The sequence below is a fragment of the Pelobates fuscus genome, chromosome 4, assembly GCF_036172605.1.
Source record: "Pelobates fuscus isolate aPelFus1 chromosome 4, aPelFus1.pri, whole genome shotgun sequence".
Taxonomy (NCBI): Eukaryota; Metazoa; Chordata; class Amphibia; order Anura; family Pelobatidae; genus Pelobates; species Pelobates fuscus.
The window spans coordinates 99,940,761-99,965,787 of NC_086320.1; the positions used below are offsets into that span (position 1 = coordinate 99,940,761).

General features: G+C 47.6%; 1 protein-coding gene across 4 annotated transcripts in view; it reads right to left on the reverse strand.

The window, feature by feature from the left end:
• The window catches only part of SPIDR (scaffold protein involved in DNA repair), a 536,808-nt gene that overhangs the window by 33,338 nt on the left and 478,443 nt on the right, over positions 1-25,027 (reverse strand). For all 4 annotated transcript variants that reach the window (XR_010090743.1, XR_010090744.1, XM_063451403.1 and 1 more), the window contains exon 12: positions 19,707-19,794. Coding sequence is in view for 2 of the 4 variants with exons in the window: in XM_063451403.1 (XP_063307473.1) it covers positions 19,707-19,794 (88 nt within the window). In the remaining 2 variants the exon portion in view is untranslated. The remainder of the gene's footprint in view (positions 1-19,706; positions 19,795-25,027) is intronic.

Consider the following 25,027-nt stretch of genomic DNA (forward strand, 5'->3'; position numbering starts at 1 on the left):
CCTATGGCACATCGAGCGGGCTCACCGGGCGCTTCGTGCCAGGAGGGCGGACGATAAGAGACCGAGAGACGTAATTATTAAGTTTCTGTCCTTCCAGACAAAGGAGGCCTTAATGAAACGTGGCAGGGAAGGCCCAATTATGTATAACGGGACAGACCTTGCCTTGTATCAGGACTTAACTCCTGCTACCCTAAAGAAAAGACGAGACTGGCGTCCTGTTACAGAAATATTACAACAGGAATCCATTAAATACGCATGGGGTCACCCTTTTCGACTACTGGCCTTCAAAAATGGCCGCACGAAAGTTCTCCATGCTGATGGCGATCCGGCTGCGTTCCTGTCGGAGCTCGGGATTCGTATACCAGAGGGCTTCGCGGTCCTGAGGTCTTCGGCGGAGGTCCTCCCTGCCTTGCCTCGTGAGTGGTACAATGCGGGCGAATGATTTCACACCCTCTAACGCGGCATTGGGTGAGCGGTCGGCGGCCCAGAGCGGTGAGCTTTTCCGGGTGGGCCCTTGTTGTTTGGGAGGGGGATTGCGGGGATCCCTCATCCTCCCCACTTTTGTTTTTTACCCGGGATCCGGGGGCCCCTTATAGAGTCGCCCCGAAACGTTTTTCTTCCTCCTTTTTATCGGGGGGGACCACTAGTATTGGGGTGGGCTAGGGATTTCTCCCACTCCCACATGTACGTTATCGCACCCCCATACCGTCCCTCCTACCTTGGCCCTTAATCTGTCTGCACCTTTGTGACTCCGGGGAAGGGAGTGATCAAAAGTATGATGGCGAACGGCTCTCCTTGATTGACCATCGCAAACTTACGGCGGCCGTGGGCATACTCGCTACTTTTGATGGTCATTATTTGGTCTGTTATGATCTGATGTTTTACACCCGGGACACCTTGACTCTCATTCAAGGGGTGGGGGAGGAGGGAGCTAGCTGTGTTAGATTCTGCAAGTTTACTTTTACACTAAGCGATAATTATGCCGGGATTTCCCTGTCGTATATACCATGTTTACGGTGCCTTGGGGGTTAGAGCCGGGACGTGCAGGGGATATCTCTCCGCCTCTTATTATTAGACCTATGCAGCAACACGGCCCTTATGACCGGTGCTCTCCTCCCCCCTCCCCCCGTTTTATGCGATGCACCCTATCGAACCTGTTCCCACCTGGATTTGTACAAGGGAGGCGGTACCCCCTCGGGGTGGCGGGTGGGCCAAAAAAAAAAAAAAAAATACTTTTGTACCCCTCTCCTTAGGCGATTAGACGCCCCGGGTTTGCTGCCTCATATTATCTTTCGTTATATTTTATTACGGGCTACGCCCTGATTCTGACCCGCTAGCATTTCCGGGTCTTATATGCCCCCCCCCTTCACCGTGCGCCCCTTGCCCTCGGGACCGCCCATCCTGCTCCGGGATGCAATTTTTTAGCTGTTCCTCCCCCCGCCCACTGACCCCGTCAGTGGGGGTTATCCCCTTTGGGATCGGGGAGGGGGGGAATACGGAGTCTTCCATGGGACTGGGCGGGCGGGGCGGGGTTGGGGCTCCTCTGTTGGACCGTGGGTCCGGGCTGGCCTTGGCGGGATCGCGAGACATCTCGCCTATTGTTACATCGTTTTTCATGCAAAAGTTAATCGTCTAGGCACCCTGTGGGTGCCCGTTTCTTCGTTGGTCTATGTCTGGGCGACTCTGGAGCCTTTTATGGACTCCAGAGGAGCCTATACATGGTCCCCTTTTGTCCCTGGCTACGAATAAGACCAGGAGTTTGTTATATACGTTGTTCTTTATCTCTGTTTTTACTTTTCTTTTTCCCTCTCCCTCTCACCCTTTTTGCCCTTCTCCCCTTCCCTCCCCTTCCTTTATGGTACCCTCTCTGGGAGGAGGTGTTGGTACGGTCTGCGGTGACTCAGAGCTTGGCCCTGACACAGGGGGCATAGATAGACACTCTAAGACAACACTCTGTATATCACCCGTCTATCACCGGTATTTGGTAAAAATGGCTAGTAGGTTCAGCCTTTCCCTCATCCACTATCAATGCCCTTGACACTATTATCCCTGAACGTCAAAGGCTTAAACGCACCGAATAAACGTCGCCTCATGTTTAGGGAACTCAAGCGTTTAAATCCGGACATAGCACTCCTGCAGGAGACACATATACCGAAATCGGCGAAGTTCAACCTCAGGGACCACACTTATAGGACTACCCACGAAGCAAGGGCATTAAACAAGAGGAATGGGGTGGCGGTGCTTTTACACCATAGATGCCCGCTTCGGGTAGGGACTGTCACAGCGGACCCGAGTGGCCGTTTTATATTAATATCCGGAACTCTGTACTCTCACGCCATCCATATTCTGAATATTTACGCCCCTAACGATCCCTCTGTGGACTTCTGGGACAACATGACCCAGGTCGTGAACGGTCTGCCTCACGGCATGGTAATCGTGGGTGGCGACCTTAACGCCACCCCATGCCCTGCGGTGGACAGAAGCCCACGCGACGGAATCCCGAGGTCTCACGGGAGTGGTCGCCAGGACAAACTGCTCCGCACCTTCCTACACCGCACAGGCCTCATTGATATCTGGAGAGCACATCACCCCGATGGTCGAGACTATACATTTTACTCAGCACCTCACAAAATCTACTCTAGGATAGACTCATTCCTTATTAATTCCTGTGCCGCGTCCAGGGTTTCGGGCACTGCTATCGGCTCCATCACCTGGTCAGACCACGCGGAGGTCACACTGACTTTGGATAAGTTGTGTGCGGCCTCCCCGTGGTCTTGGAAGTTAAACACCTCTTTACTACAGGACCCGGTTATAGTGGAGATTGTCCGCAAAGAACTGCTCGAATATTTCGCAAGAAACGCGTGTGCGGGCGTAAGACCGGCTACGGTATGGGCCGCACACAAAGCGGTTATTAGGGGTATATTGATTTGCGAGGCCACGTTGAAGAAAAGACGTAAAACACAACTGCTGTCTGCACAGCTGGAGGCATTGGGGAAACCTGAAGAAAAGCATAAAGCCCTCCAGTCGCCGGACACACTAGCGGACGTGCGGAACTTGAGATCCTCGGTCCGCGACACACTCATAGATGACACTGCCAGGGCCGTGACTTGGTCCAGACGGACCTTTTACGAGAAATCCAATAAAATGGATACTTTGTTAGCCAGGTCTCTACGCCCGAGACAGGGACACTCGCATATCACGCGTATCAAAGACGCCTCGGGTAAAATCTGTACAGACCCCACTGAGATTGCAGGGGTCTTCACGGAATATTATACTAACTTATACAACCATTCCAACGGAACGGCTTCGGACCCTCAACGAGAAGTGGACGATGCCCATACCTTTCTGTCCCGTCTCACTTTGCCAAAACTACAAGCCGGTGAATCAGCGACTCTCGGAGCGCGCATAACTGCCGATGAGATAAACGTTGCAATTTCCATGCTGAAAGGTAATAAAGCTCCAGGTCCAGACGGTTTCGAGGGCAGTTATTATAAAGCTTTCCGAGAGGAGCTAGTACCTTACTTGGAGTCGTGGTTTAACGACCTCATGGGGGGCGGCGTCCCAGACCGGGACATGTCATTGGCGGACGTGGTATTGTTACCTAAACCGGGCAAGGATGATCTCGACCCGGGCAACTTTCGCCCGATCTCACTGATCAACCACGACTCCAAGATCTTGGCGAAGGTCTTGGCCAACCGACTAAACCCCTTCTTGACAAAACTGATACACCCTGACCAGGTTGGTTTTGTACCTGGCCGGCAGCTTTTTGAAAATACCCGGCGGAACATTGACCTCATTTGGAGACAAACGAGTAGGAAGATCCCAACATTGTTATTATCCCTTGACGCTGAGAAGGCCTTTGATAGGGTTAAATGGCCCTATCTTTTCGAAGTCCTTCGATACTTTGGCCTGCCAGATTTATAACTGTGGTGCAAGCAATGTATACAAATGTTAAAGCACGGGTTCGCATATCGGGGGCGAGGGTGACACCCTTTGGCCTGGGAAACGGCACCAGACAGGGATGCCCTTTGTCTCCCTTGCTGTTTATCCTCTCCCTAGAACCTCTTCTGCAGACAATACGAGACAACCCGGACATCCATGGGATCTCGGTGGGGGGCCATCAGTACGTTGTGTCGGGTTTCGCCGACGACATCTTACTGACCCTGGCTGACCCACTTCCGTCTATGAGGGCGTTAACGGGTGTCCTAGCTGACTATAGTAGACTGGCAGGATACAAAGTAAACATGCCTAAATCTTGCGCACTACCTATTTGCATGCCTGAACCGGACATAACCTCCATAGGCGACACATACCAGATTCGCTCAGCTAGGGATCATATCAAATATTTGGGGGTATGGTTAACAGCAGACCCGGCTCGACTATTCACACAAAATTATACGCCTCTGATCCACACGCTAATGACGGATATGGAGAAATGGCTGGATAAACCGATCTCCTGGATCGGCAGAATCCACTCGGTGAAGATGAACATTCTCCCTAGGATTTTGTTCTTGTTCCAGGCCCTCTCAGTTAAAGTGACCAAATCCGACCTGGGCGCACTCCAACAGGCAATAGGGAAATTCATCTGGCAAAACAGGAGACCCAGGACCTCTCGAAACGTTCTCTATCGAGCGAAGACGAGAGGTGGCCTGGGCCTCCCTAATTTGTACTTCTATTACCAAGCAGCGCAACTTACACAGATAGCCATATGGCATTCCCCTCCAGAGGAGCGGCGGTGGGTAGACTTAGAATCGTCCCTCACGGGACCAGACTTGCCTCAATTTCTGATGTGGGTCCCTAGGGACCGTAGACCATCGACACACATCGAATGCCCGGCTATTGCGAACTCTCTGAGACTTTGGGACGCCACATCAACCAAATATGGTTTGTCACCCCGACTTTCCCCCCTAACTCCCTTCTTGAGAAACACAGCATTTCCACCGGGATTAAACGCTAGGGATTTTAGGGGTATCGAAGGCACAGGGGTACAGCGTCTCTGCCACCTATATGAAGACGGCTCTGTTATTACATTTGAAGAACTTAAGTCTAGGGCTACCTTACGCCCCGCCGACTTCTTTCGCTACCTCCAGGTGAGAGACTTCGCCCAGGCCCCTCTGATTAAAGCCAGTGCACTGAGCCGGCCAACCTTCTTTGAATCTATGTGCCTCAAAGAACGGTTTCCTAAGAGCCTCATCTCCATCCTGTACACCCACTTGAGTACACACACGACGGAATGGGGTGACCTCACATATATATCTCAGTGGGAAGCTGACCTGGGTGAGGAATTGGAAGGCGTCGACTGGCAAGAAATCTGGGAGGCAGCAGCCTCTTCGTCTATATGTGTCTCCATGCAGGAACAGGCATACAAAACCATCTTTCGGTGGTATACCACCCCGGTGAAGTTATATAAAATGCACAAAACACCCACGGACCTGTGCTGGAGAGGCTGCGGCCGGAAGGGATCCTACATACATATGTGGTGGGAATGCCCTGAAGCACAGAAATTCTGGAAACGGGTGGTAGGACTTTTGAAGGATATTTTTGATAGAGAGCTTAAGTTAGACCCATGGGTGTTCCTCCTGGCCAGACCTCTTGATGACTGGCCCAGAGTGGAACAAAACCTATTACACAAAGTGAACTTGGCAGCCAGAAGAGCCCTGGCCCAAGTGTGGCTCCAGACCGAGACCCCCCCAGTCGACGTAGTCGTACAAAAGATCAAAGATGCTTTCCTTATGGATAAGCTGACGGCGCGAGTTAGAGGCACTATTAAAAAGTTTGATAGGGTCTGGGCCCCGTGGATAAATAGCGGACTTGGAGACTAGGGGAGAGGAGAAGGGGACCTACCCCAGAACCCCGCCTGTGATATCATCTTCGTCGGGGCCGGTTATGGCTTGGGGAAGATGCTTGAGGCACCTCGATTTCCACCAGGGCCCAACGCCTTATAGTATTAAGTTTAATTTATGGAACCTACTAATAATTATAACACGCTACTACAGATTGAACCTACTCCTCCCACCCTCCCCCCCCCTCTTCCTTCCCCACACCCTCCCCCTCTTCTCACTAAGTTCCTTCACCCTATTTTCTCTAACCTTTCTACGTCCGACTCCATGTACACCAAGCTATATCATCGCTACTTTCCCTACCTAGATGACACCGCCCACTGAATGCTTTGGACAAAATACCACATACGTGCCGATCCAAGGCCTTGGGCGGCGCCCACAAATGATACGAGGTCAAAGATATCATATAAACCAACTAGTCTTGTATATAGAACTGGGATTCATTGGCTTTCTAGACGAGAACCTAGGCCCAATGCCCTAACACGCTAGGGATATATATAGACTTGAGAGGTGTACAGAAGATGTCCGATATCTTCCTATATTACTAAAATAAAAAACAATGAGGTGTAACTCCATACATGTTCATGCATCTATAACAACGGAACTCTCACGAGTTATGAAAACTGTGGACTGATTAATATTTCTGCTTTCTTTAACGTAAATGTTTTCAAAACCATTGTATGTTCATGATCTAACTGTTCGTATATGTGATACTATATTATCGCACTTTGTATTTCTTTATACTGCTTTCACATACCTGTGGTTACCTACCTTGTGAATAAATAAAGAATTTAAAAAAAAAAAAAAAAAACTAGGAAAATAAATGTAGTTTAGTGCACTTATACCAACTGTACTTTGCAAATCAAAATTATATTGCTTGCAAGCCTGGTAGGTACATGCAGACGATTTCTAGGATAACAGCAAGGCCTTCATGTAAAATGACAGATCACGGTATATCATTCAAATGTCAGGCTTTCTGCTAAACGTAAGATGATATATATGATGTGTTTGAAAAGAGAGTTAAAAAAAAAATAAATCCCATGCATTTATACAAAATACATCAGCATAGCAAGCACAGGAGGATTAGCCTCATCAAGACTTACCATTGCTGGGATTTTTAAAGAAATGTTCCAGATCTTTAATTAACCCCTTAAAGCTGCAAATAATTTTGGAAATGATACATCCAGAAAAAAACCCACAAATCTAATTAGTGTGAAGTTATAGGAAATCCCATCTAGGACTACATAAAAAAAACCCAACAAAGCACAAAATAATACAAAATAAACCTTAATCTGCAGGCCCTAACTTCCCACAACCAATGATAAACACTAGTAGAGGACACACAGATCACATTTTTCCCTTAAGAATAAACTTAAATTTAACACTATATTTGAATAACCTGAAATTTGAAATCTGTATATTTAACTCTGCTGACCAAGTGTATGCAGGGGTTCACTCTGTCCTGTAATGTCTTTGTTTTGCTTCCTCACTGCACACATTGTTTTTCTCTAGGTTTTGTTCCTATAGTAGCACTGTCCCTTGTCAGCTTCTTATACAGATGGGATTTATTTATGAAAAACTAAAATAAAGACTGGAGGCTGTTCTACTGACTCATCTCATCTTCTGCAGGATATGCAATACAGTACATGCAGGGATCTCACTGCACTGCACACAGATTGAAAGTACACTAATGACACAGCTCCAAGCAGAAAAAGCCACCAGGAGCTGAAGATCAGGCAAAATAAGATCCTGGAGAGAGAAGTTTAACCCCTTAAGGACCAAACTTCTGGAATAAAAGGGAATCATGACATGTCACACATGTCATGTGTCCTTAAGGGGTTAAGGAAGCGTATCTACTCTCAAAAAAGGCAAAGACTCCAAACTGACAGTTCCACTTTGATTTACTTAAAAGGACACTCCAATCAATAGCTCACATATGAAGTATATGTTCCCTATTCAGAAATACTAGAATTTGCACTCACTACCTGCTCATGCTGTGAATGTCACCATGTGTTTAAAACAGGACCATCACTTACACATTAAGTATATTCATCAAATCTTATTTCTACAGGCTGGACTGGTGTTGATGGTATTATCAACTTACCCTAGCAAGGAGATAATTAGATTTAGAAATCTGTTCAATGAGTAAATGAGCAAACAGAAAGCCTGGAAAAGATAAGGATAGTAAACACAACGTACATTAGTCAGCAATTTTAATAAATTGAGAAGTGTCACGAATTGACCAAGGATTTGCAAATGTTAGGACAGAATAGCCCAAAAAGAAAACCATCTCCAGCTAAGCAATTTTTCCTGCTCAACAATTTTGGGCTAATCTTTGCAGTTTCCTGGTCGATTCCCAGCAGTTCCAAGTTTTGTGAAAATTCCATATGTTAGATCATTCAGGTTCGTAGCACATAAATAGAGATAGATAAAGATGACGTGGGCAGAAAACACAGTACGACGATCATAAGTATTAAGAATGAATTTTCAAAAAAAAATTATATGTCAGTAGATCTAATATCTCTAGAAGATGATGGATATGCAGGATATTTTTTGTTTAATTAGTTTACTAAATAGCTGCAAGGGGAGACAGAAGAAAATGATCTGGTTGAAACCCAAGTTACATTTGATTCTCTGCTTGGTGTTTTCAATCAATCAGAATACAACTTGAAGTCAAATTATAGTCAGTGACCAGACAATCCACAGATCAGAAAAAAATGAAGGTCCCATGGTATGCTTTACAATGCACATCCCATCACAATGTAGTGGAAACAAACATTTAAAAATTAGCATGCTTGGGGGCGGGACCTGACTATCATGGCAGACGGACGTGTCTCGAGAGTGCCCCTCCACTAAACAGCACATTTTCATCTTCAGGCGCTTTTACTCACCCACCTGCTGCCACACGCTGGCATGGTGTCCTAGGCAGGTTCCAGGATGTGCCAGCTACAAGTTGTTACCGAGGATCCAGGCGAGGCCTAGTGTGTTATTTGGGCGGGAGAGGTGGCCATTCTCATGTTCCTTGCAACACGGCCCGGGCACGGAGACCTCTTTGCAGTCGGACCTCCTCTGGACTGGGGGGCGGGCAGGGCCGGTGCAAGGATTTTTGGCTACACAGGCGAAGATGAATTTTGCCGCCCCCCCAACACGAATAAGATGTATCTTTAGCGGTGTCTCATATCCAGCCTTTTGAAATCCCCATGTAGTGTATTGTACCCCCCTTTAGTGTGACTTACACCCCCTTGTATGTCTCTCTTTCCCACAGCCCTTTTCTGTGGGTCTCTCCCCTCAGCCTGTTTTTTTGTGTGTCCCTCTTCCCCTCAGGCTCCTTTGTGTAACTTTTCCCTCCCAAGCCATATAGACAGATATATAGCTACACACACATACAGGCACATAGTCACAGAAATATGCAGGCACACAATCAAACAAACACAGCCATACAGGCACACAGTCATACAATCAACACATACAGGTACACAGACATACAGTCATACAGACACACAGACACTGGCATATAGATAAATAAAGACACAGTTATACAAACATACAGAGACATGAAGATGCAGGCATATAGAGACATACAGAACAAGGCATACAGGCATGCAGATACATACTTACACAGGCATGCGGGGACATATATACACAGACAGTCACACAAAGATATACAGAACAAGGCATACAGAGACATATGGATACGGTCATACAGAGACATACAGACACAGGCATACAGGGACATTCAGAAACACACGGACACAGTCATATAGAGACATACAGACACAGACAGACATAGTCATACAGAGACATGTAGATAGGTATACAGAGCAGGGGCAGATCCAGAACCTAATCTTAGATGGGGGGGGGGGGGGGGTAGTGAGTTTTAGTGGGGTAATAGGGGCTCTAATTAAGGAGTTAAGGGCTGTAGTAGGGGGACAGGGGCTGTAGTTGAGAGTTAGGGGCTGTAATTGGGGGCTTAGGAAATGTAGTGGGGAATTGGGGCTGTAGTAGGGGGTTAGGGACTGAAGTAGGTTGATGGCTGCAAGTGGGAACAGGGGCTGTAGTGTGGGGATATGGGCAGCAATTGGGGGAGAGGGGCTATAGTGGGGGTAAGGACTGTAGTAAGGGAATAGGGGCTGTACTGTTGTTATGGGGTAAAAGGGAGTGGAAGGGATGTGAAGTAAGGGAGTTAGAGGCTGTAGAAGGGAGTATAGGGGCTGTGGTGGGAGCAAAGGGGCAATGTGGTTGGAAACGGGCAGTATGGTGGGAAACAGGGGCAGTAGAGGGGGACACAGGGGCAGTATGGTGTGGGCACAGGCTGTAACGAGGGACACTGAGGCAATAAAGTGGTGTCACAGGGACAGTATGGTAGGGGGTAAATGGGAAGTAGAGGGGGGGACAGGGGCTGTTGAGGCGGGTAGAGGAAGTAGAGGGGTGAGACAGGGGCAGTAGAGGAGTGTGAAAGGGGGGCATGGGCAGTGGGCAGGGGCTGTAGAGGGAAATAGAGGAGGCACAGGGGATACAGAGGGGGGCACAAAAGCAATAGGGGGGGGGCATGGGCAGTATAGTGGGGACAGGGGCTGTAGAGGGGGGCATGGGCTGTATAGGGGGAGCATGGGCTGTATAGGGGGCGCATGGGCTGTATGGTGGGGCAGAGGCTTTAGAGGGAAAGAGGGGCTGTAGACAGGGCAGGGGCTGTAGAGGGAAATAGAGGAGCTGTAGAGGGGCAGTATGGTGGGGCAGGGGTTATGGAGGTAAATAGAGGTGCTGTAGAGTGGCACAGGGGCAGTAGAGGAGGACAGGGTCAGTATGGTGGGGGCAGGGGCTATAGAGGTGCTGTAGAGGGGCACATGGGGCAGTATGGTGGGGCAGGGGCTATAGAGGGACGTAGAGGGGACATGGGGAGTATGGTGGGGGCAGGGGGAGTATGGTGGGGGCAGGGGGAGTATGGTGGGGGCAGGGGCTGTATAGTGGGGGCAGGGGCTGTATAGTGGGGGCAGGGGGAGTATGGTGGGGGCAGGGGCCGTATAGTGGGGGCAGGGGGAGTATGGTGGGGGCAGGGGCTGTATGGTGGGGGCAGGGGCTGTATGGTGGGGGCAGGGGCTGTATGGTGGGGGCAGGGGGAGTATGGTGGGGGCAGGGGGAGTATGGTGGGGGCAGGGGGAGTATGGTGGGGGCAGGGGCTGTATGGTGGGGGCAGGGGCTGTATGGTGGGGGCAGGGGCTGTATGGTGGGAGCAGGGGGAGTATGGTGGGAACAGGGGGAGTATGGTGGGGGCAGGGGCTGTATAGTGGGGGCAGGGGGAGTATGGTGAGGGCAGGGGGAGTATGGTGGGGGCAGGGGGAGTATGGTGGGGGCAGGGGCTGTATAGTGGGGGCAGGGGGAGTATGGTGGGGGCAGGGGGAGTATGGTGGGGGCAGGGGCTGTATGGTGGGGGCAGGGGGAGTATGGTGGGGGCAGGGGGAGTATGGTGGGGGCAGGGGGAGTATGGTGGGGGCAGGGGGAGTATGGTGGGGGCAGGGGAAGTATGGTGGGGGCAGGGGGAGTATGGTGGGGGCAGGGGGAGTATGGTGGGGGCAGGGGCTGTATGGTGGGAGCAGGGGGAGTATGGTGGGAACAGGGGGAGTATGGTGGGAACAGGGGGAGTATGGTGGGGGCAGGGGCTGTATAGTGGGGGCAGGGGGAGTATGGTGGGGGCAGGGGGAGTATGGTGGGGGCAGGGGGAGTATGGTGGGGGCAGGGGCTGTATAGTGGGGGCAGGGGGAGTATGGTGGGGGCAGGGGCTGTATGGTGGGGGCAGGGGGAGTATGGTGGGGGCAGGGGGAGTATGGTGGGGGCAGGGGAAGTATGGTGGGGGCAGGGGGAGTATGGTGGGGGCAGGGGGAGTATGGTGGGGGCAGGGGCCGTATAGTGGGGGCAGGGGGAGTATGGTGGGGGCAGGGGCTGTATGGTGGGGGCAGGGGGAGTATGGTGGGGGCAGGGGGAGTATGGTGGGGGCAGGGGGAGTATGGTGGGGGCAGGGGCTGTATGGTGGGGGCAGGGGGAGTATGGTGGGGGCAGGGGGAGTATGGTGGGGGCAGGGGGAGTATGGTGGGGGCAGGGGGAGTATGGTGGGGGCAGGGGGAGTATGGTGGGGGCAGGGGAAGTATGGTGGGGGCAGGGGGAGTATGGTGGGGGCAGGGGGAGTATGGTGGGGGCAGGGGCCGTATAGTGGGGGCAGGGGGAGTATGGTGGGGGCAGGGGCCGTATAGTGGGGGCAGGGGGAGTATGGTGGGGGCAGGGGGAGTATGGTGGGGGCAGGGGCTGTATGGTGGGGGCAGGGGCTGTATAGTGGGGGCAGGGGGAGTATGGTGGGGGCAGGGGCCGTATAGTGGGGGCAGGGGGAGTATGGTGGGGGCAGGGGCTGTATGGTGGGGGCAGGGGCTGTATGGTGGGGGCAGGGGGAGTATGGTGGGGGCAGGGGGAGTATGGTGGGGGCAGGGGGAGTATGGTGGGGGCAGGGGCTGTATGGTGGGAGCAGGGGCTGTATGGTGGGAGCAGGGGCTGTATGGTGGGAGCAGGGGGAGTATGGTGGGAACAGGGGGAGTATGGTGGGAACAGGGGGAGTATGGTGGGGGCAGGGGCTGTATAGTGGGGGCAGGGGGAGTATGGTGGGGGCAGGGGGAGTATGGTGGGGGCAGGGGGAGTATGGTGGGGGCAGGGGCTGTATAGTGGGGGCAGGGGGAGTATGGTGGGGGCAGGGGGAGTATGGTGGGGGCAGGGGCTGTATGGTGGGGGCAGGGGGAGTATGGTGGGGGCAGGGGGAGTATGGTGGGGGCAGGGGGAGTATGGTGGGGGCAGGGGGAGTATGGTGGGGGCAGGGGAAGTATGGTGGGGGCAGGGGGAGTATGGTGGGGGCAGGGGGAGTATGGTGGGGGCAGGGGGAGTATGGTGGGGGCAGGGGCCGTATAGTGGGGGCAGGGGGAGTATGGTGGGGGCAGGGGCCGTATAGTGGGGGCAGGGGGAGTATGGTGGGGGCAGGGGGAGTATGGTGGGGGCAGGGGCTGTATGGTGGGGGCAGGGGGAGTATGGTGGGAGCAGGGGGAGTATGGTGGGAGCAGGGGGAGTATGGTGGGAACAGGGGGAGTATGGTGGGAACAGGGGGAGTATGGTGGGGGCAGGGGCAGTATGGTGGGGGCAGGGGCAGTATGGTGGGGGCAGGGGGAGTATGGTGGGGGCAGGGGCTGTATAGTGGGGGCAGGGGGAGTATGGTGGGGGCAGGGGGAGTATGGTGGGGGCAGGGGGAGTATGGTGGGGCATGGGGAGTATGGTGGGGGTAGGGCCTGTATAGTGGGGGCAGGGGCTGTATAGTGGGGGCAGGGGGAGTATGGTGGGGGCAGGGGCCGTATAGTGAGGGCAGGGGGAGTATGGTGGGGGCAGGGGCTGTATAGTGGGGGCAGGGGGAGTATGGTGGGGGCAGGGGCTGTATAGTGGGGACAGGGGGAGTATGGTGGGGCAGGGGGAGTATGGTGGGGGCAGGGGGAGTATGGTGGGGGCAGGGGCCGTATAGTGGGGGCAGGGGCCGTATAGTGGGGGCAGGGGGAGTATGGTGGGGGCAGGGGGAGTATGGTGGGGGCAGGGGCTGTATAGTGGGGGCAGGGGGAGTATGGTGGGGGCAGGGGCTGGAAAAAAAACGTTTTAAAAAAAAAAATGCTACAAGTTTTTCCCCCACCCCCTTCCCCTCCCAGAGACTTACCTTGGGCCAGGAGGGAGAGCCTTACCCCTGGTGGTCGGCTGGGACGGGCTGCAGATAGAGTCAGGACCGCTGGGGAGTCTGGGATCAGTAGAAGTCCCGCCCCCTTCTGACATCATCAGAGGAGGACGGCTGACTTCACTGCCAGGCTCCTGCTGTGTGCTGGCTGCAGGGAGAGAGGTGAGATGACAAATCCGAGTCTCCAGCCAGAGGCAGGGGATTCGGATTTTTGCGCCCCCCTCCTCTGGCGCCCTAAGGCGGCCGCCTGTGCCGCCTTATGGACGCGCCGGCCCTGGGGGCGGGGGTGGGTGGAGAGTATGCTTATTTTTTTTACGAATATTTATAATTTACAATTAAAAAAGGAACATACTAATAATAAAAGTATATATTTGTATGTCCTTTAGTAAGAATATTAAATATCCCTTTATAACATTTAAAACATGGCTACGTCTTGCTACCCCAGATTGAGTAATTCTAATTCATAAACATAAAATATATGGAAAACAATGTATGCCAGCCGTATAAGTCATTGTGCCACAGTAGTGTGTGTGTGTGTGTGTATATATATATATATATATATATATATATACATATATATATATATATAGGATCGACCGATTATCGTTCTGGCCGATATCATCAGCCGATATTTGGTATTTTAGGCAATATCGGTATCGGCCAATAGAGATACCGATATTGTCAATAATACATCCCAGGACCGCCGGGTCCATGCCACCGGACCACCAGGGAATACTATATCCCCCCTCCCTGGTAAGAAGCAGGAAGGGGCGACTAAAAAAAGAAATAAAACATGTATATATATAAAAAAAATAATGCCTCCCCCTCCCACCCCATTTTACACAAACTATATCCCTACACAAACACACACACACTCTGCATGAGATACACACTACACAAACACACACTCTCTGCATTTATTATACACACACTACACAAATACACACTGCATCCACTACACAAACACACACAGCTCCCCTGTCTAAACACACTGCATTCACTGCATGTGGCATGTATATTTTGTGCATTTACCTTTAGAAATAGTTTGTTTTTTTTCAAATGGTAAATGTACAGAATATCTGTAAGTTATTGGCTGTTGGCCTGAAATTATGGGTATCGGCGCTAATACACACATATATATACACACACACACACACACACACACATAAACACTACTGTGGCACAGTGACTTATGGGGCTGGTATACATTTTTTTCCAGGGCTGCTTTGCAATTCCAGTCCGTCCCTGGTAACTTAGCATACAACCGAAGTTTATTTTCCTAAACACTACTACTGCATGTGCAACATATGTTTCTCTGATATAACCTCTCTTTCTTTATTCTGTACCATGTTCTTTATTGCCTCAAATAAAAGAAAGATTGCATTTTTTGTTTGTTTGTTTTTAAATTAGTATGCTCAATACGTTTAAATTATATTTTTGAAGATTCATAATTGGGCTCCTTTTAATATAACCTGAATTCAAACTGAAGCAATATTGGGGGCGGAGCTTGACCAGCAAGCAGAGCAGACGTGCTCTGCAACAGCTCCTGGATAACCAGCACGAAAAACAAGACAAACTCGAGATAAAGTGCGCTCACCCTCCTGTAAGTGGGCTCACTGAACCGGGGCAGCCGACCCGAACCCTGAGATGCTGAACACGGTGTTGGGGACAACCGGGTACCGCATCGGCGGATTGAGGCCTACCGGGGGAGGAGGCGGAGAAAGGCGGCCGCTTTCCCGCCAGACGCACACATGCACAAGTAAGCTGGGAACGATACCTCCCCCCCCCCCCCCATGGATCGGCGGGGGATATCCCGATCCCCTCCAGTCGGAGAACCAAGCACCCGGCACTCACCGAACAAGCCTGTGGCCCTCACCAGCAGCACGGGAGCAGGGGCCTCCAAAATGGCGGATGAGCACACCTCAGCCCTGCAACTCAGACAAGAGGGAGAGATGCGGCCTGCAAGACACCGCACGCTCCACATACCGCCCGAGAACACGGAGGAGCTCTACAATAAGCTATATGCCAAACTGTGGTCACGACTCTATGCCCGAAGACAGGCCTTCAAGGTGGCACTCAAGGTAGTGGCGGCATGGATCCGCCCGGCAACCCGGCGCCAAATAGGCCGGACTCTCCCTCGCACCTCCAAAGCAGCCCTTAGGCGACACAGAGCAGAGACCTACATGGAGGGTGATAACGCCACAGCCAATAGGCGTCAAAACTCACATCCGATTGACTCAGACTGGGACCTACCGACAGGTACGACCGGTCTCTCCCTCTGCGACCCCAAACACACCAAGCAAGGCGCTACCACACGCGGGAGGAGCGGACGGAGGTCCCTCTCTCAGTCCAGGGGGAAGAGAGCATGTCCCGATGAACGAGAGGCCCTACCTTTGAGACCCCCACAACTGGACTTAACGCTCATACAGACCATCTGGCTACGACACACTGCCGAACGATCTCTTGCCACCGGACGGCGGGCCTCGAGAACCGGCATGGGCTGAAGGCCGAAGACGGATTGACTGCAAGTGTCCCATACCTACCATACACTATGACCCACACGGCAATGGGACTTACTGTCTAGAAAAGAACTCATCTGTTTTTCCTTGTTCTTGTGTTGCAAAGGCAATGCCATGCCCTGTATGTTTTTGATTGTTATAACACATGCCTTAACTGCTTATTACAAAACGCTCTGCCTCTCATATATAACAAACACGCACTGAGGAACTCTACTAATTCACGTAAATCTCTATTCATCGCTTGTATATACCCTCTCTGGTGAGGCTTTGCTTTGAGACCAATCTTGTTTAATTCGTTTGCTTTCTCTCATATGCTTCTGTTAATAGATACATAACAAATTAACAACAGGAGGCACCAAATAGTATCCTGTAAACCGCACAGACACACTAGTTACATGTTAAGCATTATTGAACTGTATAATTCATTGGGCCCAGGTAGACCAACACGGTAACTTATTATGCAAGACAGGCAATCACTACTAACACTAGGCATAGCACTGACGGGCTTTTTATTTAGCTCTCACAGATCAGCCTTAGCTCATGCCGCACAGCCTGTACGTTCCCGTGTAACAACTTTAGGTGGTATGGTCGCACCCGTCATGTAGCACCTCAAACTAGTCTGTTTCAACTGTGCTCCTGCTAACCAACTCACAAAATATAAAAATGAGGCAAAAGCACTGATTCTCCTGACCTATAACTGTCATAACCCACATGATGTTTCGCTTCTGGTTCTCTACCTTATTATAAATACTTTACTCTTGTTCGTAATCTTATTGCAAGCTTACAAAATATAAAAAGAGGCAGTCCCTCATAGGACATGTTGTACTGTATTGACATGACCCCAAACTGTATGAAAACCGTACATCCCCTCCTTATTCTGTACCCCATTTAACAATTGCCTCAATAAAAGAAAGATTGAAAAAAAAAAAAAAAAAACAACTGAAGCAATATTTTATCTTTGAATGTGTCCTCTGTATAGTAACTACATTTTGTTATAACCTCAAAATATTGATTTGCAATATTAGTTGCCAGTTCTTTCATGTTAGTAGGTTGACAAACTGTTCTCACATTAATCAGATAATCTCAGTGGATCATTTGCCCTAACATTCTTTATAAACCATGTGTAACCAATTAAACCAGCTTAAACTAAAATAAATCTCATTTCAATTGCCATCAATAAAAAATGAGACACTACTTCTACTACCACTACAATAGCGTGTTTTCCTGCTACAGATAATAGACATGACGTTTTTTTTCTGTTTAGGAGGTTTATCATTGTTTAAATTAGACTGTGAAAGTTAAACATTGAGTCGTTGTATGTCTACTGCCAGTGAATATGTAGAGATGTCTATCTTCACAGTGTCACTAAAGAGCACAGTAGGTACAAGATGTCACTTAAAAGAGTTATTTACATATCAATAATCTGTACGAGAGTATGGAGAGAAAAAAAGCAAACTAAACCAATGAAAATGTGGCAGACTAAACAAACTTTATTAGCCTGGAATCATCTATATCCCATGCTCTGTTAATCAATACCCTATTGCATTCCTCTCTTATAACTTTCTTGGTTTTACAGCCATACAGCTATGTTCAAATAAACCCCTGCATTTTGTACACACAATTGGAAATTAATATAAAAAGTTAGGAACATTAAATTGGTCAAGATTAATAAAAACAGCTGTCTCGTCATTAATGGTTTGTTTTCTTCTGATTTATGAGAAATTCTTTAAGTATCCACAAATCTGTTTGTCCTTAAACAGTCTTTGGTCCTTTTGAAAGACCAAATCTCCCATTTGAAGATGGAAATTAAACACATTACTCTGGAACTTAAAGAGAAACTCTAAGCACCAATACAACTTTAATGTGCTTTTTAGGTTTTAGTTTCAATAAAGGACCATCAAAGTGGTCCCCAATGAAGGCACCTGACTGTAGTGGTCCTGTAGACTGAACCCTGCAATATAAAAACAATGCAGTTTTGTCATTCCACCAGCCATTACAGGAGCTTCCTGCTGTGGCAACCGAATAACGTGACTGCACCCCTTGTAGGAAAGCATTGATACAATGCTTTCTTATGGTGAAGCTTAGATTGGCATGCAGCATTAGCCTCACATGGAGAGCAAAAAAAACCATTCTGAGAACGGGCAGCAGCTGAAATAGCCTGCCCTTCGGTGGGTCCCCGCTCAGATCTCAAGCTGGTTTTAGCTCATCTTGTGCCATTACAGAGAGAACATCTCTGAAACATATCAGACTGGTCCCACCCATACAGGCAGTCCAGATCCGAAATGCCAGCAAGTTCCCTCTGCACAAGAGATACAGCAACCCCAGACGATCGTTTCAGCCTTGTTAGGCATCATCAGTGAGGCATAGCTGATATCTCTCTAGGCACCGTGAGCAAGGGGTCCACGTCTGTACGGGCGGGACCAGTCTGATATGTTTCAGAGATGTTCTCTCTGTAATGGCACAAGATGAGCTAAAACCAGCTTGAGAAGTGAGCGGGGACCCACTGAAGGGCAGGCTATTAGCTGCTGCCTGTTCTCAGTATTCTCTTGCGCCCCGTTTTTTGCTCTCGTTAGCCTCACATGCACATCAGGAGCATTGAATTAGATCGACTCTGGAGGGAACAATGTCTCCTTCATGATGCTGCAAAATGAGAGGTAAACAGCGCTGAGGCAGCTTCTGCACTGGAAACAAGATAAGTGATAACACTTTTTTAATATGATTTTATCCCAAACTTACAGGGAGACCTGTCTAGATAGGGAAAGAAACACTAAAGCGCTAGCAATACAGGCTTGCATTTTACATGCTTTAGTGTTCCTTTAAAATACTGTATTTTTGATTGCTGCAATTTTTGTAGTATGGGAAGCACAGTTTAAGGAATCCCCCAAAACTAAATAAATATATCATTGGACCCATTTGTATTGTGTATGAGTAGGGAGATGAAAGCAGACCTACCAGATTCATGGCGTTTGTGTTTTTTTGTTGCAATGACAATAGAGGTTTCTTGCGCTTGCATTGCACTTCTATGGCATTGTTTTTTTGCTTTACTTTGTTTTAGTACACGTTCTAATATTTTGGCACAAAAGGTACACCTTGTAAAGTGGCAAAAAACAAATATTACATTGACGAAGGAAAAATTTTAAATGACAAAACCATAGACAGCACTCAAGCCGTGGGTCTTAAAACCTGGTCTAAATTAACTTTTGATTTCCCCTTTAATTGTGTGATACTGCAGGCTTAGGATATGTCAACCATGAATAGAGAAATAGCATTATTTCAACAACAACAACAACAACACTCTCCATGACAGGCCACTGTTATTATTATTATTGGTATTTATATAGCACCAGCTAATTCCGCAGCGCTTTACAATATTATGAAAGGGGGAAATTTACAATAAATGAGACAATTACACAGTGGCACAGGAACAATAGGTAAATGAGGGACCTGCTCAAACGAGCTAACAGTCTTGTTGAATTAATAATGCTGGACATTTGTTTAGGAAGCATTTTCTTATTTAGACGTAAGGAAAATAAAGCTTAGGGCATGAATGTAGGTAATGAAAGTAACTAGATTATGAATTCTAAAATATTGAAATGGTCTTACCTGTCCTTGGTCTTGACTTTGACCATGAATTTTTATGGGCAATAATGGAGGCCACAAGCTGTCAATAAGACTGAAAAGTCCTGGGGACCTGGAAAAATACATCATTAACAGGGGATATCAGAGTGGTTTACATAACGGCAGCACCACAGTTAACAGTGTAAAACTGTAATACATTTCTAGAGAGAAGTCGTGTCTGCAAACAAAAAGGTCTTTGATTGTGAGCATGGTTGTCTGAGATAGAGCAGCTGATGTTTGCAGATAAAGAGGTGAGTTTGCGGTTTAGTGACATGATTTGCATAATTACACATATTAAAGACAGGACTAATAAAATACAGATGGGCACCAGACTTCAGTCATTTCTAAGGATAAATGTAACGGGCCCTGAAGTGCTTGCTGTTAGCTTTTATAATTTAGAACATGTACTTTGTTAGTGTCTTAAGACGAGTTTTATGACTGTTAACGTTCTTCTGAACTAAATGCTATGTGTAATCTCCAGTGACATATAAAGAGGTCTTAGTGTGTCTCTTTTACTGTCACGGACATCCCTTCTCATTATACCAGGGATTCTAGTGGCTACCCCATATGGGCGTATAATTAACCAACTCTGTTTGGGATAAAGCACATACTATTGATGTAGGGTTCCTGTGCATGGAAAGCCTACATTGATCACTTCCATACTGCTTTTTAGTTTTAGTTATTTGCAGTTTGCACACAGCTTTACACAGCATTATTTCAACTGCCTATCAAATATTACTTAGTAGAGGTTTATACCACTCTGGCACTTAATTTTAGAACCCTAAGTGCCTTTATGAAATCTTATATTTCCTTTCTTCTTTTTAACAAACATTGAAATTTATGATTTTTGGGCTACAATGCTTTTTTACAATTACCTAAGGTCCAACTAATCACAATCCTTTATTTTCAGAAATGTTTAACAGCCAGGCCTATTTTCACATGCAAGAATTACACCTTTCATAAACCATCTACAGCAGGAGTTTTATGAACACTGTATCCATTTGTGACACATTCTTCATATGTAAACTCAGTGACCAATGTAATAACATTTCTATCCAAGGACCACTCAAGTCACCAAAATAACTTTATCTGAATTAAGTTGGTATGGTGCAAGGAGGTCCCAGGTTAAACTGTAGCTATATTTTTCATTCACTTTTGTAAATGGGTAGCAACTGATTAGAGGTATCCAGTTGAGCGTTCCTATTTGAAGACTTGGGCTGTAACGGAAGTGGACAGGTAGACTTACTGTGTGTTGGTTTGAAGCCATAGTAGAAAACCTCGTCCAATGCTGCCATTCCGTGTCCCTTGTATACCTCTACAGTTAAAATGTATTTTAAATATTAACAATCCAGTCTAACTGAGTAATTCTGGAAGTAGCAAAGTTAATAGGTACTTCGGCACTTTTTCCACACTTCCTGTCAGCTTATCTTTAGCAGGGCAGAAATGAGTGTCAAAATTTTCCAATCAAAAAAGTAATTAGCTGTTATAACCCTTGGGTATTATTTAGGATAATGAGACCAATGTCCTTATTTGTATTAGTAAGACAACTGGTGGACAAAATAAAACCCAAATAAAAGAGTGGGTTGTTTAAAATAAAAATACAAAAATAAATAAATAAAACTCCCCCCAAAACTACATCACATCACAATTATATTTAAAGATGTAAAGCAGAGATGTTAGATTAGATAGCTAATTAGTATTATGTGTCAGCTATGAAAGAGGTCTGACAGTTAGCACTTTTATGCATAAGTATTCAGAGCAACATTAGACAACTACCAGACTGGCCCAATAGTCAGTACCTGAACTGCAGGTGCATTGGTCTCCGTATAAAAATATATTATACTGATAGCCACAAGATTAAAAACCCCTTGTGCTGCCAAAACAGCTCTGACGTGTCAAGGGGTGGACTTCACAAAACCTCTGAATCTGTCCTTTGGTATCTCGCACCAAGTAACGCACAGCAGATCCAGCACATCCTACAGATACCCAATCAGATTGAGATCTGGTGAACTTGGAGGCCAAGACAACACCTTGAATTTGTTATCATGTTTCTCAAACCATTTCTGAACATTTTTTTGTTGTTGAATTTTCAGTGAAGTAGAGGCACATACATGCTGGTAATGCCATAACAGCAAACATCTTGGCAGTTCAAAGTAGACAGTAACATGGCAAACATAAAGACTACACAATTTTTATAATAAATATGCTTATGAAAAGTATGTTAGTAGATAGGTGAGGGTGAATAGAGAGCCATGACATATAAAATTGAATTTTGTTGGTCACAAGAGATTAGAATAGGCAAGATTATGAGGCAGGCAAATGTGATTTAGCAGGATAAGGAGGCACCCAGCTGGTTAAAGGCAAAGCAAAAAGTAAATTATAGACTAAGGAACAAGCAAAAACAGTGACTCAGGTATCACTAAGCTTCAGTGACTCAGGTATCACTAAGCTTCAGCAGGAGCTCAGTTCAACCAATGCCAACCAGGGGTAAGGCATAGTCCCACAACATGAGAGTGATCTGGAGGCCTTTGAGCCATGTGGTGGAGAAGTGGCACAAGCCAGATGCTGCGATTGGGATTCCACCCAGTAGTGCAGAGAGGATTAGAGTCACAGCGTTGTCTTAGCATCACTCGTAGTCGTGCTACCTTTCATTGGCGCAATGGGTGCTTCTCGCCTCTTCTCTCCTTGGGGGCTGTTGTCACTGACAAAGGCGTCTGTTTCAGCTTACAAGGTGAGTGGTCACTCTGTTGCTGTGGAACAGTGTGCCCCAACCTGCTCTCCAGCTTCTTCAAGAAGTTATTGAAGAGCTTGTCCAGTGTGGTCAGGGAGCCACACGGTGTCTGCCATGTTGAATGCGTTGCTGATATTCCTGATAGCTGGTGTGGCTGCATTCTGGGTGAGAGCAGGGTAGTCTCACAGGGATAACCCCCGCCGGTCCAAAGGGTATACAACAAACTTGCCATCCACTAAATCTGAAAGAAAATGTGATTCATCAGACAAGGTAACCTTGTTCCATTACTCCATGGTGCAATTCTGATGTTCATGTTTGGTGGTGGACAGGGTTCATAATGGGCAGTCTGGCCGATGTGCGGATATGCAGAAAACTGTGATGCACTATGTGTTCTGACAACTTTTTATAATGGCCAACATTAGGTTTTTCAGCAATTTGAGCTACATCAGCTTTTCTTTGTCATCAAACCAGACAGGCTAGCCTTCACTCTCCACGTGCATTAATGAAAATTGGGTGCCCATGACTTAGACGCTGGTTGCCTTCCTTGCACCAATTTTGGTAGGTACTAACCACTGCATACCGGACACACCCCAGAAGACTTACCGGTTTTGAGATGCTCGGTCCCCGTTCTCTAGCAATCACAATTTGGCATTTGTCAAAGTCCCTCAGATCTTTTTTGCCCATTTTCCCTGCTTCCAACACATGAAATTCTGACTGTTCACTTGCTGCCTGATATATCCCGTCCCTTGACAAGTGCCATTGTAATGATGTAATGAATGTTATTCACTTCACCTGTCAGTGGTTTTAATGTTTTAATATTCCTTCACCTCTAACAGTATCTTAGCTGTTCCTAGAACTACACTCTTCTGGACAGTGATCTCAGCTGTCCCACCTGGAATCTGCTGAACCCACTCCCCAAACATGGGGTCACAACCTTAAGTGCTATTATCACAACTGGGACTACTACTGCCATCACTTTCCACAAAGGTCCTCTTTCAGTCCTTGGTATTTGTCCACCTTCTCATGTTCCTTTTTCCGGATGTTATGGTCACTGTATATTGTCACATCCACTATTGCAGTCTTTGTTCCTTGTCTACCACCACGAAGTCAGGTTGGTTGGCCACTACTTGCTTGTCTGACTGGATATTAACCCTGTCATTCTCAACTACCTTTTGTGGTATCTCTCATCCGGACTTTGGCAGGTCAAGCCTATATTCTGTGCAGATATTTGGTACACAATCCCAACAACTTGGTTGTGCCTCTCTGTGTATGTTGTCCCTGCTAACATTTTGCACCCATCTATTATTTGCTGGATTGTCTCAGAAGCCTCTTTGCACAGTCTGCACCTTGGGTCCTGCCTGATGTTGTTGTGGTGCTGAGTGCCTGTTTCTGTGCTGCTATGCTAAGCGCCTCAGTGCTGCCTTTCAGTCCTGCATTTAACAACCACTGGTAGGATTTAGCAATGTGAGCCACATCCAATATCTGCTGCCGGTGAACCCTATGGAGTTTGTCTTGCCATGGACTCGGATCCATTCCTGCATCATCTACCTGTTGTTTTCTCAGGCATTCCCCTAGCAGTTCATCTTTATGAAACATCTTCATCATTACTCGTGGATGGTCTGTGGCCTTGTCACTCATCAGGTCCCTTCCTTCTGGCTAGTGTACAGTCTCTGGGTGCTGGATTTAGTGTGGAATCCTCCATTCATAGTGAGTAGTTTCTGCATCTTGACATTCATGGTGACAAACTTCACTCGGTTATGCTATTATTCCAGCTGGGTACCTGATTAAAGGTAGGGCTTGGATCTTGTTCTTGCCATTGAGCTGGAACACCAGGACCTGTCTGACTATCTGGAGGTACTTGGATACTCCTTGCCTCTTTCTCATGGTTGCCATGTGTTTGTGGTACCCAAGAAACTGTTCTCTACATTTCCTGTTTGACATTCTGGTACTTGAACTCCTTCTATCCTGGTCACCTTTCCTCTTTTTGCTTTCATCCGCCCCTTTTTACCAGTCCAAATGACATTCTGATGTCCTTGCTGTATATCTTAGTAAGGTGGTCAATGTCCTGCTCACTCTTGGCATACAGCTTCATGTTGTCCATGTAGACTAGGTGGCTGATGGTAGCTCCACTCTTGAACCTTTATCTGTAGCATTCTTCATAATGAAGACATCCACATGATATTGGTGGCATTTACCTGGACATACACATTATGTACACACAGTGTGTCCAGGTAAATGCCCCCAATATTCATAAATGAATATATAAACACACATATATAAAAAAATAAAATAAAAAGACTGCACTTCACGAGTTTCATTTGTTGCCATATGCACAACCTGGAAAATCCTTAAAGGATAAGTCATTAACCAATTTATATTTTACATTAACAAAATGCAGTAAAGTCAATTAAGCCTATTAAGCTTCTCCAGGTTCTCTCTGTGGAGTCGTCGTGTGGAAATTTTAGATTAGAGGTCTAACTATAGTTAGAAATATGCTTAGAAAAAGGTCACCCTGATTTTGTAGCAACCAAAAATGATACACTGTCCCTTTTCCAAGGTCTAGTGAATTTACTGT